The 16,625-nt window shown below is 39.6% G+C and overlaps 1 protein-coding gene across 1 annotated transcript in view; it reads left to right on the plus strand.

The window, feature by feature from the left end:
- RAPGEF5 (Rap guanine nucleotide exchange factor 5) overlaps positions 1 to 16,625 on the plus strand; it is a 153,571-nt gene that overhangs the window by 112,454 nt on the left and 24,492 nt on the right. Inside the window, exons 12-18 of the mRNA XM_057363632.1 lie at positions 4,739 to 4,817; positions 5,764 to 5,908; positions 7,714 to 7,811; positions 8,548 to 8,578; positions 9,512 to 9,590; positions 12,493 to 12,642; positions 15,186 to 15,283. Coding sequence (XP_057219615.1) covers positions 4,739 to 4,817; positions 5,764 to 5,908; positions 7,714 to 7,811; positions 8,548 to 8,578; positions 9,512 to 9,590; positions 12,493 to 12,642; positions 15,186 to 15,283 — 680 coding nt within the window. The remainder of the gene's footprint in view (positions 1 to 4,738; positions 4,818 to 5,763; positions 5,909 to 7,713; positions 7,812 to 8,547; positions 8,579 to 9,511; positions 9,591 to 12,492; positions 12,643 to 15,185; positions 15,284 to 16,625) is intronic.

The raw sequence follows: 16,625 nt of genomic DNA on the forward strand, positions 1-16,625 counted from the left end.
CAAAATCTATGCAGGATGTAGTAGTGTGATCCAAAAACCAGGACAAACTGGAATTTGACATCAAGTTATCTCTTCTTGTGGGTATAAAGGGATTAATGACTCAGGCATTAGGAATAATTGTATCTGGCTTAGCTGGACAGTGTGTCTAATATTAGCAGGAGGGCAATAGGTGTATTCCAAATGCAGTCTGAGCTGTTGGACATGTTTGTAATGTAAAAGTATATGCAATATTGGTTTAGCTGTGGTGGCCTAGAGATGCTGATTGGTGTACGTGCATGTCAGTAAATAAAATGTGAACATGTAAATTGCTATAATTGTAGTTAGGGATGTCTAGATATCTGTAATACACAAATGTTTCCCTACTTTTCCTTCTTTATTCATTCTTTCAGATGGCTTTTTAAATATTTGCCTTTTAGAGCTGTCCTCAAATATATCTGATTTAATGAAATGAATTTAACTTTTTCTCCATTTGGCAAAGGCATTTTCTTTAGATTAAGTCTCTTTGCATGTTTATGYTATAACTCACTAAAGTGAGGCTGCTCCATTGATGCCTCACACCACTGCAGCAGTTTCAGAAAACGCTCCAGTTTGAGAAGAGGTTACAGATGTTTGACATGGCCACACCATGAAGTGTGCTGCCTGTCCCGTTAATGTGTGTGCCACAGGTGATTTTTCTCCACTGATCTGTATTAATTTCTGTCCTAAGCCTTTGTAATTGATACCCTGCCTAGAGAAGAGAGTGGAGAAAGGAGAATAGAAACTGCTGAAAAATCATATTTGGTGTGCAAACCTACGTAGGAAATCCGTTGTTTCCTCCTGGCATTTACACCTGTACTATCACCTTGAGTTGTATTTGCAGAGTTGCCTTCTCAGAGACAAAGGGTGTCTTCTGTTAGAGAGGGAAGTGGGCACACAGAAAGCAGTAGGGAATCCTGTCTGTTTTTAAWGTAGGTGGGAATACAAGATGTGTTGTTCTTTTAAATATTTTTTCATTTACTGTCTCAGGGACCCTAGGTCCCCCTTCCCCACCAAAGTTGCCATCACCCTGTACACCCAATTTGGTCACAACCAGAAACTGCTCCTGGTAAAGCTGGTGTCTGTGTTTTACTTCACTTGGGGAAAGGAGGAGACTCACAACCTGGGAGAAACTGACCCAGCAGAAGCTGGTGCAAATTGATTATTTAATAGCAAAAAAGCACAGTGCCTGTTTTTTTATTATTTTGAAGCCTGTGGAACTCGCACACAATTGGTGTGGTGAGATTGCTGCCTAAGGCTGCCCCCAAAGAGCTGCAAGAACAGGAGGCCATGGGATCCGTGCTGGTTCTGTTGCGTGTCTTAATGAAGCTTTAAAATGCTTGAAATTGTCTTTGAAATGAAATATTCCATAGCTGCAGTTTAACTGCAGACTTTGTAATAATTGCTTAGCCAAATAAARGAAAATTGTAAGGAACAAAGAAAAGTTAGATTGATGGCTAGAAGAATARGATTAAATAAAAAATTCATGAAGAAGAGAAATAAAAATATCACAGCATCGCAGGCTTTTGCACCAAGATTTCCCTTCCAATATCTTTTCTAATTATAACTGTACATTTTATTCTCCCTGTTTCCTACAAATGCTAGAAAAACTTTTTTCTATAGGAATAATCGGGAGAATGGTCATAAATTTATTCAGAAACTGGAACATGGAGTAAAATTTTGAAAGAGGTGTGCATTTCACTGCCATTCTGAGTGGAGGTATAGTGAACTGTAAATTATTAATGATTTTACTGGAATTGTCTTTTCTTAACTCTTAMATCAAATGCAACTAAACAGAAAAGAAACCCAGAAAGACTTTTGTTCATAATTGTCATCCCAATTTGTACACTTAGAGCCCTTCCTAATCCAAATTTACTGCTCTTAGTGGCCATCATTAGTAACACAATGAATAACAGGCTGTGAATAAATCCTCTCATGGCTACCCTTTCTCTCCATTTGTAGATCAAGACCAGCAAATCATTATTGGTGGAYATCCAAAAATGTCTGACAAGTGTGCAATTGTTTGTTTTGAGCAAGTTATTTTTGAAGTATCAGCACACCCTCAGGTTTTGTGTTCCTGYTATGACATGAAAAACTATTTTTGAATGAGCTTAAATTACAGGGCATTTAGGAAGAAAATACAGAAGATAGTTACAGTGAACAGTAGGGCTTCAGGGAAATACCTACAAGCTAGTTCAGGCATTTTAAAATATGAATATTATGGTAAAGTCTTTAGGTGATGTCTGGTAATAGATATTTAATCTTGCAAAAGCACTTTCATTGCTTACTTGCTAAAGTAATTTAATGGATGAGTGATGCTATTAATGGACCACATGTATAATCCAGGCTTTTTTTGTTCAAAACATTCCTCTAGGGTTTAAATTTCTAAATATGTTCAGAGGCAATTTGAAGAAATTTAGCCTATACACAAGCTGTCAGAAACATAATTTGTTAAGTTTACTTCTTGGCATTTTTTCTGCATTTAGAGGATAAAAGAAATCACTATGTATATATATATGTGCAATTTCAAGTGAGCTGAGTGATATATTTTGTTTTGATTGGGTTGTTAGAATGAGAGACTGTGAATGGAAGGACATGAAGTTAGGGAGATGAACAGAGGGCTTAAAACTAATTGAAAATTATCTGAACAAATGTACAGTTTTGGACTGTCCCTCATTGTTTGATTTGCTGTGGGGTTTTTTTGGAGAGAGAATTGCATAGTTATAGCAAGAAAGTAAAACAAAAAAAGCAAAAACCTGAAGTTATAGTAGAACCAGTCTTTCTTTCCATCCCAACACTTTGGGATGCTGGAAGAATTGAAGATGGACATCTGGAAAAGAGCTTATTGGGTAGTAAAAATAAACCTATAAGTTGTTTTTTAAGCACCAGTGGTTATGGTAAAGTCACACTATTTTGAACAGCTAGAGAAGTTCATTGATAAGTATTGTAATTTTGCTTCAACTAGGACTTAATTTCTTTTCTGAACACGTGGTTGTGTTTTGCTGAAACTCAGATGTCACCTACACAGAGTAGTAAATTAGGGAAATAATTTGTTGTAAATGTCTCCTTGACTTTGTGAGGATCTCTTCACAGTCACATAGTTCAATAAAGAACTAAAATGTGTTTGTTGACTCCAAGCTCAGCTGTTTCCAAATAAATGTTTGTGAAACCTCCAACTTTAATAGCTGCATTGTATCATCCAAAAGACGTGCAAGAGAATGAATAGATGACCTTTCAGATAGAGAACAAGCTGTTCACCATGTCTTTTCATTTACTGAGACAAAATACTCTTTTTATGCAGAGATAATACTTTCCACCATTTTTAACAGTGTTGGGTAGAAGAAAGGATTTAATTGTTTTGCTTCTGAGTGCAGGGGGTTTTACCTATGCATCTTTTGATCAGGACTCTTTCTAGACCAGCTGTGTTAAATGCATTGAACTAGATAGGTTTATTTTAATTTTTTTAAAAGAGAATGGAGGTATTTTGAATCCCTTTCTCACAGAGTGGGATGTCATTAGCTATCCATCCATGTTTATCTGCATGACATCTGTCTGTGAATGATACATGGATGAATTCTCATTGCCATCATGCACTGCAGCTATGGGATCAATAACTTACTGATAAGGAGGTCCAAAGCAGCTGTAATGGAAATCGCTCTAAATTATGGTGAATTTGCAGTCTTGCTGTGAAAAACGGCTGAGATGCTCTCAGTTGCACACTCATAGACAAGCACTAGCCTGGACCTGAACAGATCACAAACAAAYAAAAAATCAGGATACAGAAATYAGAGCTCAGCCTTATCTTTCTCATRTGAGGTATGGTTTGGCCCTTAGTCCTTGCGGATGTAAATCCACCACTTAAATCACAGCTTAGTATAATTGGCTTTGACTAGTACCAGCTAGTTATACTGGTAAAATATTTTTGCTCTACGATATAAATGAAATCACTTCTCTTATTGTGCAGCCTCTGTCCTTGTTTCTGTCCTTATCTGCAAAAAAAACAGAGCTGTTCTCTTGTTAAAGGGAACAYAGCATATTTGCTGAAATGAAAAGAAATACAGTCAAGAGGAACACCTCAAAACTTGAGGAAAATCTTACCATTTAGGGGAAAAAAACAACCAAAACCAGAAAAAAAACAGAAACATTTTAATTTTGTGGTTAAAAATACCAATAAATTTTTTTTGCATAAAATGTTTTGTTGTATGAACCAAATACAAATTCACTCCTTGATCACTCATCATGGATGAGTAGTTTAATAAAATTGGAAGCAAATCGATTTAAGGATTTTATAATAATTTTCGGTTGGAAGGGAGCTCTGAAACCATTGGGTTTGGCAAGCCTAGTTTTCTCTCCTGTTACTGAAAGTTTTCTTCTGAATTTCCAGAACAAGTTAATGTGTGGAAAGGCTGCTTTGCATGCAGCTGAGCTAACCAGGATGGCAGTGTTTGTTATAAGGACCCTTTCTTACTGAATCCTGAACTATTATGAATTATTTTTGTGCCTTTTGGTACTTTGGGAGCTGAGGATGTGCTTGTTAAATAAAGGGATTGATCTCTACAGTGGCAATGCATTGTTACTTGAAGGTTTATGTATTCTGTATTAGTTGGACATTTTTTTAAGGGTGGGGGTCCTGTTCCTGCCATGCACAGTAACAGGAGTAGATGCTCTCTTCCTGCTCTTGCTAATAYATTGCATCTTGTGTTTTCTTTGTCTTCCTCTGCAGAAACTCTCCTGGATGACTTCCTTCTGACATACACAGTTTTCATGACGACTGATGACTTGTGCCAGGCACTTCTGAGGCAATATCCTTTCACTGAGTGTTGTACTCACAGGGGTCACACACTCACTCGTAGTTATATCCATTGTTGAGCCTTATATCAAAGTTGCATTCCGGGTTGTGAAACAGATGCCTAACTGATAGCAACAATGAAATTTTATGTCAGTTTTTGTTTAAAGATAAATAAACCTTTATRACTGTGACAAGGTAGAATTTAAAGTGGAGTTAAAACCTCCCCAGGTTATGTTAATTCTTAAATACCTACATAATACATTTCACAGTACACAAGGAGAAAAAGTAAAGAATTTTATGGTCTCTGATCTTTTGATCATGTAATACAGGATGTAAGTCTTAACTCATTCTGAGATAAAAGAATTATAYATTTTCAGGTATTTCCAATGACTTCCATAAGCTACAGATCAATGTTTGAATAAACTTGTGGCTATTTCTRCCTTATGAATAGAGAATGATGGTAGAAATAGTCTTTCACTTAAAAAAAAAAAAAAAATTAATAGTATTACTTGTGCAGATAGTATAATTTGTGCAGGCAAGAAGAAACTGACTTTCTTTGCCTGATTTTTGTGTTATTGTTAATGATGCTTTGCCCTCCTTCCTGCAGACATTCATGTTGGCATCGGTGTGCAGGACAAAGGTTCATTCTCAGTTCTGCAGAAAAGATRTGACTCAACATTGTATAATTCCTTTTGAATTGATTTTATAGACTCACCTTTTTAATCTGTAAGAAAAAAAAAATCCTGTTGGCACAGAGGATGAATCGACATCCTTATTACTGAGAATTTCATTCCCAAAAGTTATGAAACTCCTAAAGCTCCAGACAGGATAAAACATTTAAGACTGAGCAATGTGAAAAAAMCCTTTCAGTAGCAAATGAGATTATTGCAAAGGCTTTGCCAGCAGTTAATTTTAAAGTTCCTGTGAGACCTTATTATATGTTCCTTAACCTACTGCACCTATTGTGCTAAGAACCATCAGGGGAAAGAAGATGACTCTGATGTGTCCTGTAGGAAAAGAAAAGTCTTGCATTTGGTGTCTCAGTGGACTTCTCTCTACAAAGACTGGTTACACGAAGATGAGCATTTGAAACAATTTTTAAAGGTATTGAAACAGTTTCTGTGATGCATTTCAGCACTGTTTAATTACATCCTGTGTCTAAAAAGCCCCAACAGCAAAATCCATAAAACATTTTTTTTCATACTTAGATCTTCCCCGTGAAATCTATACTATAAAATGCTTTACATGTGTCTTCCTAAAATGCCTTAAATATAGTCTATTTGAACAGAAACCCTGTATTGTCAGCACAGTCAACATTAAAACATTAACATATGAAACTTACAGAATTCCTGTGGACTCCAGAAAATGGTAAAAGTTAGGAAGGTAAGAAATAAAACTACAAAGATGTGGAGGTTCCTTGGACACACCAATCCTGTCTGCCAGACAAGGGTCCTCAGTTGGTATCCAGAGGATCATGGACAAAGAGAGTTTTGAAGTGTCTGTAAGAAATKCTACTGTGACTGAGGAGTGCAGTCCTATTCCTTAGTCTTTGCTGGGTGCACATGGAGAGCAGCACAGYTTTATGCATTTTTAATAAATAAAATGTTGTCTTTATTTTTTTAGCAAAGTTCTTTTGATATTTCTGTGTGAGTTCCAAAAGCTCTTATRATTCCTTTGTAAATTTGCAAGTAGTGCTGTTATAGCTAACCTAAAGTCTATCTGGTTACTGATTTTTTTAAAAATATTTTTTACCCCTGCTGGTTGAAAGGTGAGAGTATTTTAGGAGATTTTGCAGTATCTTCCACTTATCGTGATGAAACTCTGTCTGCAACTGGAGATATCCTTAAGGGTCTTMTCTCTTCAGTCATTCGTTCAAGCCTGAAACATTGAATGAAATGTGGAGAAACTCTTGAGTTTCCTTTTTTTTTGGTTTTGTTTTGTTTTGACATTCTGCATATGGAAGCAGAGACCTTCGGATTTTTGCTGGCTCTAGATGTATACTGGAAAAGGGGGCATCATTTCAGGCATCAGTAGTGTCACACTGAGTTGCACCTGTCTTGATGCAGGTTTTTCTGACCATGGAGATGTGTGACTGTGCACTGTCTCACAATTTCTCTTCTTGAAGCTTCTGTGCAATATGAAGCAGCAATAATATTAGTGGTGGTTGCAGTTATATGTGCAAAACCAGCATACAGAGTCATAGGCTAAAATCATTGGTGCAGAAATCTGTGAATGTGGGRGCAAAGCAAACCTGGTGACTCAACTCATACATATGATCCTCATTTTCTTAGAAGGGAAAGAGAAGGATCTGTGTGCAGATCTGGAAAAAGTGTAGAGAAAATATTTCCTAAAATTTCAATCCTGACAATGTCTTCCCCCAGAATTAGAAGTAAGGTTTATTTGTATATTAGTTTGCAACTAGGAAGATTTGTGGGCGTTTGTTGGAGACATTAACTCAGTTTAAAATGTGTGCAAATATGAGGAAAGGTAAAATAGAATATTTTCTATTTTAGAAGTCTTAATCTAATGACCCTGTATGTTATCATTTTGGACTAGTGATGATGGTGTGGTGTGCTGTCATGCTTAGAATGTGTTCTTCTGACCTAACCCAGATTTCRTGCGATAACCACAAGTGGTGTTTTAAATTTTCTTTTTTATAGACAAAATAGTACAAACATTTTGCCCTCTCACTTGGCACACAGAACTAAGAGTGCTTCTCCAAAGACAAGATGAATATTGCCCAGTCTGGAAATTTAAACAGGAACATTCTCTCCTTACAGGTTTTGCATAAATGTAATGATAAAATTTGTTTTAGTAGGATAGTGCCTGAATTGACTTAGAGCACTGATGTGATGCCTTAGATTTATGTTTGAGTTGTCAGATGTTTGCAGATCTGCTTTATTTTGCAGACGATATACAGAAATGTGTTAGATGATGTGTATGAGTATCCCRTTCTTGAGAAGGACCTGAAAGAATTTCAGAAGATACTTGGGATGCATCGCCGTCAGTAAGTATTGATTGTATTTGTGATCAAGTCTTCTTTTAKTCAATGTAATTTATTTTTGTTGCCATCCTTCTGTAATTCAATAAAGTGTTAAGTGATAAAAGTAGCATATTCGTTTTTACAAATCATCTCTTCTTTAAACTAAAGCTAGATTATTCAGTTTTCTCTGATATTTGTTGGGCAGCGTTTGTGATTCAGCATTCACTTCAGTTKCATTTGGGATTGCTCACAAGCAAAGCAATAGTTTGTGGAGAAGCTGGCAAAAATTCCCACAGAAATTGCAGTCTGTGACTTCAGATGGTACCTTCATTCTCTCCGTGGTGCTGAGAAGCAAATCACTTGTCATAGTCATCTCAGAGTTATTATTTTACTAATAATTACAGTATTTATAATGAATTGGCATGTTTTTCCAACAAATGGAAGTTGTTTCCATGGTTTGGCCATTGGGGAAGTGGAAGGGGCTGTGCCTTTGAGGGTGACCCTGGCTGCTGTGTTTCTCTACTCCAACAGCTCATGGGCTGGCAGTGTTGCTTTTCACTACATCAATTATGCAAGTCAAAGAAACGTTCTTTGGCTGAGCCAGATGACTTTAGTTTTTCCTGAAGAACAACTGCAGCCTTTCTGCAGTGACCATTGAGTGTTAAAAACTTTCTGATCTTGTAAACTTTGTAATAGCTAAAACTTCCTTTTCCTAAGCTTTGGCTGGAAAGAATAACTGGGTTTTTCCTTTTTGTTTCAGCACTGTAGATGAGTATTCTCCTCATCGAAAGGTAATGACAAGCTGATTGTTGCTGATTGCTAGATGACTTGCCATCTCACTTTTTTCCCCTCTGCCCACTTCCCTCTCTTTTCTTGGCTTCTTAACTGAAGGTGACTGGTGACCAAAAAGGACACATCAGTGAGGTTAGACCTGCAATGCTGCTTTAAGGAACATTTTTTGTCCTTTTTGAGTGCATCCTGGATATCAGCTGTGGGAGCTACCCTGCAGTGGCTGTGACAGTATTAGCATCTTAACAAGATCCTTGGAGATGTCAAAATTCAGGAGAGGACCAGGAGTGTGTCCCCACCGAGCCAGAGGGATGTAGCAGGCTGGGCAAACCAGGCTGAGCACAGGCATTGACACTGATGTCGAATAAACAGAGCAAAGGGCAGATTTGTTGTGACAGGGACAGACAAAAAGAGAGGAACATGAATCTGTCTATTTAACTGGAGGGAGAAGTTGCAGCCAGAGAAAGTTGGCGTGCAGACTGCTCAGAGGTGAATTGCTGYGCTCGTCAATTTTACTGGGCTGAAGCTGAAGTGTGTAATAAGCTTAAAATGTTACTGCAAAAATGTGGAAGGCAGAACATGAGATTGTAGTGAAATTGCTAAATCGGCTGATTGGTACATAGGAAACGTATATAGGGATAAGTGTTTAAGAAATGGGCTCTGAACATGACTACAAGAAAACCTGGAATTGTGCAGGCTGCTCAGCCTTGGCATGCCCTGCTTCCTCCAAAATCCCCACCTTGGCCATTATTTAGTAAGGCAACTCCCAGTTTACTGGTCCAAGAAAGGGTGGGTGTACTTCCTACACAGAAACCTTTTGGCCAGACATATGGGTTGAATGCYGTGTTCTGTGAATTGCTGCTTTGTAAACAGCAGGGATGCAAAGAAATCACTGTTGTGTTTCTTTTTTCTTTCTCTTTCCCACTCCCTCACAGAACAAGACCTTTTTCCACCAGTTTAGTGTAAAGGAGAACTGGCTGCAGCACAGAGGAACCATGAATGAAACAGAAGAAAGTAAGTCTAAATGAAAGAGTAGAGGAAAAGCTCAAAAACTATAAAATTGTTTCTCAAGGACTTCAGTGTAAATATTCTTTAACTGACATACAGCTTTTGAACAGGATCTTAGAGACACAAGAGAAGAAATATTTGGTTGTGCCATGGTATCTTAAGGGGTTTTGGGACTGTCCAGTTCCTTCAGCACCCCTGTCACAGTCCTGAGTGCCTCCCAGGTGTGCTGGCAGCCCGTCCACCAAGCATTACTTCTGCTCCATTTCATGCTCTCGGTCTCTTGACCTATATCTTGGTTGTGAAAGGTGAATGAATAAGCCTGTCACATGAAATGGGYCGGGATCTGCTAGCTCTGGGAATGTGCTTTAGTTCCTTCTCTGCTCGAAAACATCTCTGTGTGGAGTGCGAGGTGCCGCTTCACTTTAACATCAGCCATTTCACTTCCCTCCATCAGTGCTCGTGCTGTCACCATGAGCTGTCAGTCTCCTGCAGTGCCTKTAGGAAGGAGGCAGAGAGGAGAACACGGTGTACAGGAGCAGGGAAYGGCACAGGGACCTCCTACCTGGCAGTCTCACTCTTTGACAGCGTATCTTCATTTCTCACTGGGAACAAAACTCCGGAAGTTCACTTGAAGTCAGTGTATTTTTAGTGCTCGTTTGTGACAGAATAGAAACTGAGCTCATTCCATGCCAAGTCGAAAGTCTTGCACAGTATGTGCTGCTGATGATAATCCTCTTTTTGTGCTTCAAATGTAGGGGGTTTTGAGGTTTGTGTTATCAAGGCTTCTTCTAAAAATCATTATTCTGGATGAGAACCCCCACATTCATTTTTCTTTCAAAGCTGGACACAGCTTGTGGGTGACTGGAAAGGAAAGTGTGCTGGCACAAGAGAGGGGACAGACCGGTGAGGGTGGTGGGACAGTCATCAAGGCCAGTCCTGATTGAGTTAATTTGCTTTTGTCTCATTCTTTGAGAGCATGAACCATGGACTGTGGTGGGATTGAAGGAATGAAATAGCCAAAATGAAGTTGGGAATGAAATAGCCAAAATGAAGTTGCAGAGGGTGCACATGTAATCCTGAGTGGTGCAGTGCTGTCTGATGGTGCTTGTGGAGTGTAGGTCTGCCCAAGCTGCACCATGCCACATGACCAGAGGTGTTTTATCCTCTACTGCAATCATTGCCAGGGCAGCTTGCAGCCCATGGCCACCTCCTCCCACTGGTATTCCCTCTTTCCCACACGGGAGCAACACAGGCTCCTGAAAGAGATGACATGGTCCATCCTAGGAGGTAGCACAGATAGAATGTTGGAAAGGTGTGAGGGGGAGAATCACTCGGGTGGTTGTGCTTGAGCACCTGACCTGTGGGTTGATTTAGTTCAGTGTTAAAGAAAAGATAGATCGATAGCCCGTTTATAAATTGACATTGCTGTCATAGTCCCTTTGCAAATGACAGAGAGGACATTTCAAACAAATTCACTATAAGGTGTGTCACGCTGCTTATGGAGTCCAAATATTTCTGTCAGATTTTTTTAAATTTATTTTTCTACCTAGTAATTTAAAGTGCAATTAGATGTCTCTATCTTCATGCGTTGTATCCACTCTGATGAGAGATTCTGCCATAAAATGAGCATCTCATTTACTCTCTGTCAGCAGAGACAGGTTAAAAAAGAATTATAAAATCAAATTACATTTTTTTTCCCAATACTTAATGTTAAGTTCCTCCTTCATTCTTGTATTCATTTTTTCTCTTTTACAATARGAATTGACCCCTGTTCTCAAKGATAGAGTTCTTAACTGCTTCTAAKGAAAGTGCCCTGRAGCCATGAACATCTGTAGGACAAGCAAAGAGCTATTGCTACATACATCTGTCAATAAAGATAATTAAAAAAAAATACAGCATTTCTGAAGAATAAAAGTTGTGCTGTATTGGCATGGTAGCAGCCTGTCTATAATAAGAAGTGCTAGAGTAGAAGGAAATGGAAAGTTTAATTAAGCACTGAAGTGAGTGTGAAACCAAGAGCTGTGACGATTCTGATTAACAGATGCAATTTTCAAAATATTTATGCAAGTCTGCAGCTCAGTTTCTTCCCCTTTAAGCRTGGCAGCCATATTTCAAAGAACTAGCTAGGGCAAACTCGGTAAAAGATGTAAACCTAAAATTCTGGCAGGCAGAGAGAGCGTACATTCCTTTTTGTAGCAGAACAAAATGGTTACTGAGCTGAACACAGCATTCCCAGGGCCAAACCAACTCATGGACCTCAGTGGAAGCAGGGATCCCAGGGAATTTCCCCAAATTAGTCCTGTTTATATGTGCTGCTTGTGATTCAGGAAATGAGTTGTCAGAACYGATTGTGTGGCTGCTTGGGCAGTCTCTGCTGGTGCTAAAATACTCTGGCAATGCAGGTAGTGTAGATGTCTAGACAGATAAGCTATCAGGAGTGGTTGAAAACCTGGGAGCAGTGTTCTTGCACAGCCTCCTGTTCCAGGTGGAAACAGAGGTCCAAAATAATTTCTGCAGTGGATATGAAATACACTGAAAGGGCAATGATTTACCTGAACCTAAAGTGAAGGGAGTAAAGATGGTGACAGCTGAATTTGCGGAGAAGGGAGGCAGTGAAGGAGGTTGTCTGTGACAAATCCTCAGGGTAGGGAGTCTTAACTGGATATTGCTGTGGGAATTTWTGTTTCCATTTGCTTGCCTCTTTCATTCCCAGTGACAGGGGATGGGAAGGGGAAAAATAGAGATGTTTATGCTTAGTTTCATGTCCTTTGTGTCAGGGTACAGCCACTGCCCTGCCTGCAGCAGCCRGGCATCTGAGGCATTGCCGTAGTGGGGTCTGCAAGTTTGTTCATTGCTCTGTTGAGCTATCTCTGCCTACAGCTGAGCGTGTCTTTGTCCCTTTGTGCAGTTTTCTGCCGTGTCTACATAACAGAGCACTCCTATGTCAGCGTGAAAGCTCAAGTGTCGAGTTCAGCGCAGGAGATACTGAAGATCGTGGCAGAAAAGATCCAGTACCCGGAGGAGGAGCTGGCGCTGGTGRCAGTCTCATTCTCTGGTGGTAATTAACTTCCCTTCACCTGATTATTTACCTTTTGTTGCACCAGGTAAGGGAGGGGTGACATTTTCTGATGCGAGGATACAGCTGTTCCTCTGTGGGCCCACAGCTGGATGACCAGGGGAACAATGAGGAGCTGCTTCYCAGAGACTCGTTTCCATGGCAACAGCTCTTTCTTGGGTACTGTGGGATGTAGCATCTCCTGGCTGGGAAGGGAGTGTAAAGAACTCTCAGTCTCCAGCAGTATTGCAAGATTTTATTTCTTTTCCACAGAYGAATCTCCTACTTTGGAATTTAAATTAATTTTGAAGGCAATGAGGCATGGTTTGCTTTAAAAATATAGAAGGGAATAGCAAATACTAACTGTATTAATTYCTCATTTATGGCATGGGTAGCAAATATTCTTGAGGAGAAGGGAGGGAGACATGTTTGCACAGTTGAGACATTGAGAGCAATCTCAGCAATATTTCACAAGCAGTCTTCCTTGCAACTGACATCTTTTGCCTATTGTTTTAGTGTTAGTCATTAAACAGAAGGGYTTACTGTTGTTTTTAAGAAAGGCTAGAGTGATCCTGGAGAGATGCTAGGGACCAGCCGAAGTCCCAAGATCTTCTTTGGTGTTTGGCTGGTGTCAAGCTCCTTGGTTGGTTTGTTTTGATCGTTGTGGTGTCTTTTGGAAGCRATTCAGCTAGGTGCATAGAAATGGGAAGCTGTATTTAAAAGAAGGCCTATGAGTGTAGAATGTCTTGGCAATATTCTCAGATATCATTAGTTGATGTCGACTCCCGAATACAAACATGGCTTTTAAAGTTATGGCACTCACTGCTACTTCTTTGTTAGTGTAGTTAAATGAAATATACACAAATGCTGGCTTGTTCTGTTCATTTCTTTGATCCAGAAGTGGAAGGGCACATTTTTTTCCCCTGTGCTGAGCTCAATATTTTTGAGTGCACTGTTGCAGGTGGCAGGGAGATAGATGGTGCCCTGCTCTGGTTATTGAGAGCCTAGGCACAGAGGAGCCATCARATGCATTACACGTGGGTGTTCTGGCCAGCCAGGCTGCATCATTTGCAGGCATATTCTTTTTTCCCTTGTGTGTGCCCAAACTCACCTCCAGTGCATCTCACAGCATTGCAAAAYCACTGTGTTGCTGTTGTTTTTCAGGTCTTTCCCTCCTGTTCAAGAGCAGGGCAAGTTTTGCTCTGAGAGCAATAAATTTGGTTCTAACTGCCTGCTTAGCTAAAGAAAACCAACCATTCATAAATAATGAAACACACTATATTGGTTCCCAGGAAAGCCACAAAATAGAAGTGGTTGCCACTTGGTTTTCAATGAGAAGCAATAAATAAAATGCAGGTATAGTGTGAAAGCCATTTGTACATGACCTTTGTAACCCCAAAAATGATACTTAGTTACATGGCCTGAGTTAATTTGRAATACAACAATTTCAGTATCTTTCTTCTTATGCATCCTGTGCTGCAAGTAATAAACACCAACCAGCTATSCTTTTTTTTTCTGGTTTGTGTTTTTGCCATGTGTGATGCTTAGAACACTTGGTCTTTCAGCCACTTGGAGGGCAGCAGTATGAGCATTAGAGAATCTGTTTTTATTGTACTGGATAAGTGTATCAGTGGATAAGTGAGCATGRATAAAAGGGAAAACTGTCTGAAATGATGTTTGGCTCTCAGGTTGCTCCTAGTCCTACTCCTCATGGGCAATGCAGAGTCCAAGGTAGCTGTCARTGTGCCTGTAGTGATTTTAAGTCTACCATGTATCAGATCTCCAGAGGATTACTTGGAGACCACAGGAAGAGAGTTTTCCCAGGGCAGTTTTTAAAGCTGTGTTTGGAGTTTTGATTTATTTCATCCCCCTACCTTTCTCTAGTTAATTTCAAATTCTACAGACCTGAACCAGTACTCGGAGTGGAGGGGAAAAAAAAAAAAGTCCTTTCTCTTTGCTGCCAGTGTCCTTCTGTGTTACTCAGATATTTCCTAAATAAATTACTCTAGGCCTAGAATAATTACCATAATATTTTGTTATAAAGTATGTATACTCGGCTCTGCTCTGTAGAGTGAATTTTATGGTGTTGAGTTACTTTAAACTTCTTTTCCTGTTGAATAGCTGTGGCTACTGATTTCATCTACACCTCTGGTTTTGTGTTCAGTGACACACAACAGCTCTGGAGGCTGAGATATTGCTCTAACAAAAGTCACTGGATTTGCAGCAGATGCACTGGGTTGAAATGAAATGATCTATAAGGCATAGGAGGCTGGACTGGATGATTTAAGGGCTTCTTTCTGATCTATGTGAGGTGTAGGTTGAAAGCAGAATCAGGAAGATTTTGTGCTATGGTCCATCAGAGGTGTCTTGCCTTTGTCTTGCCTGAACAGGTGAGGATGATGGGTCCCCACAGAGACTGAATTTGATGCTTAGTTACCTTCTRAGAAGTTGATTTGGCTTCACAAATACAATTGCACCTTGATTTCTCTTATACAGCTTTTTACTTCTGTTCTGAAATTTCTGTGTYTTGTTTGCTGTTTTTACAGAAAAACATGAACTAAAGCCAAATGACCTGGCTATCTCAAAATCTTTGGAGTCATCCAGTCGTATGTTTGTATACAGAAAAGATCTGACTGATTCTTTGGTAAGGATTGATATTGTATGTTTCTCATTTTTTGTTTGTCTGACTCCAAATCAAAACCTTAGTATCCTGTCAGAGGGCTTTTTCAACGCAGAATTTATTTTTTGCTTCCTTAGTAGAGCTTATTGAGCTGCTCTATTCCAAAAAAAATTCTTTCATTAACATTTGACTGAACAGTAATGGAATTTGTTCATCAATTTTAAATAAACCAAAGCTTCTGTAGAGCTTAAATCTTTCAATCTACATCAGCCTGGAAAAGCTGACCTGAGTTTGTACCAGAATGGATGGGATGAGGATGAGGATTATTCAGGGCTCTTGTGACTCTTTTCTCTCCACCCTTCCCTGTGCCTCTGTAGCACTTAGGGTGGCTGGTACCTAATCAAAGTGGACAAATTCCATGGAATGGAATGTGTGGAAATGGATGTCATGTGAGTTCCTGCAGAACCATCAGTGCACCCCTGATTGTGGCAGGCACATGGTCATCTGGTGAATGTCACTGGTGGTGTGTCCTCTCCCCTTCCTCCTTCGTGTCTGTCTGTCCATCCCCACGCTGGGGCTGGGATGGTAAGTGGATCAAGAGGCAGCAGATCTCTCTCATCCTTCCCTCTGTCTTCAGAAACCAGGATTGAAAACTCCCTCCCTCCGTGCTTTCCCAAAGCCTCAGTGAGGCAGGCAGTCAGGCACTTTGCTCTTTCAATAATTTCCTGCTAATTATGCAGATGTTTCCAGGAAAGAGCAGGGACTGTGTTGCAGCTGACTCCTCCGTGCTGTCAGTACCTCTAGGATCTGTGCATCCATCCTCAGGATGAGAAATGTCTATTTACATTTGSTTGGATCAATGTGCCCCGAAGAGCTGACATGCCACTATCATTGTAATCTGTCATCCCCATTATCTCTGGCATTCGAGCCACCTCGAAAAATGTGAATATTAAGGGGAGGTTTCCAGTGCGGACAGGTGACAGCCARCCCAGTTTCATTAGTTACCTAATAAAAATTTCAAAACTTGCTGTAACTGTCAGAAGTATAGCACCAAAGTAATGGCTTAACTGATAAGAATAATCTTTCATCTTGGCAGATGGTTCATGTGCCAAGTTTCAGACTGATGAGGTTAAAAAAGCCAAGAGAAATGCAAAACTTTGAAAATCCAAGCTAATAATGGCAATGTGAAATTACCCTGAGCACCAGCAGTACCACAGCACTCCACAGTAATATACTAAGTAACTTTTATGAATCAGAACCCCAGCGTTTTGCTCTTTGTTGATTACATTTGGAGTAGATTAATCATAAAATGTATGGATTTACGTTATTTGTAAAGGTGGACTGGAGGGCAAGTTATGTGCATTTA

Source organism: Malurus melanocephalus, unplaced genomic scaffold, assembly GCF_030028575.1.
Source record: "Malurus melanocephalus ecotype Western Australia unplaced genomic scaffold, MMel_1.1 scaffold_29, whole genome shotgun sequence".
Taxonomy (NCBI): Eukaryota; Metazoa; Chordata; class Aves; order Passeriformes; family Maluridae; genus Malurus; species Malurus melanocephalus.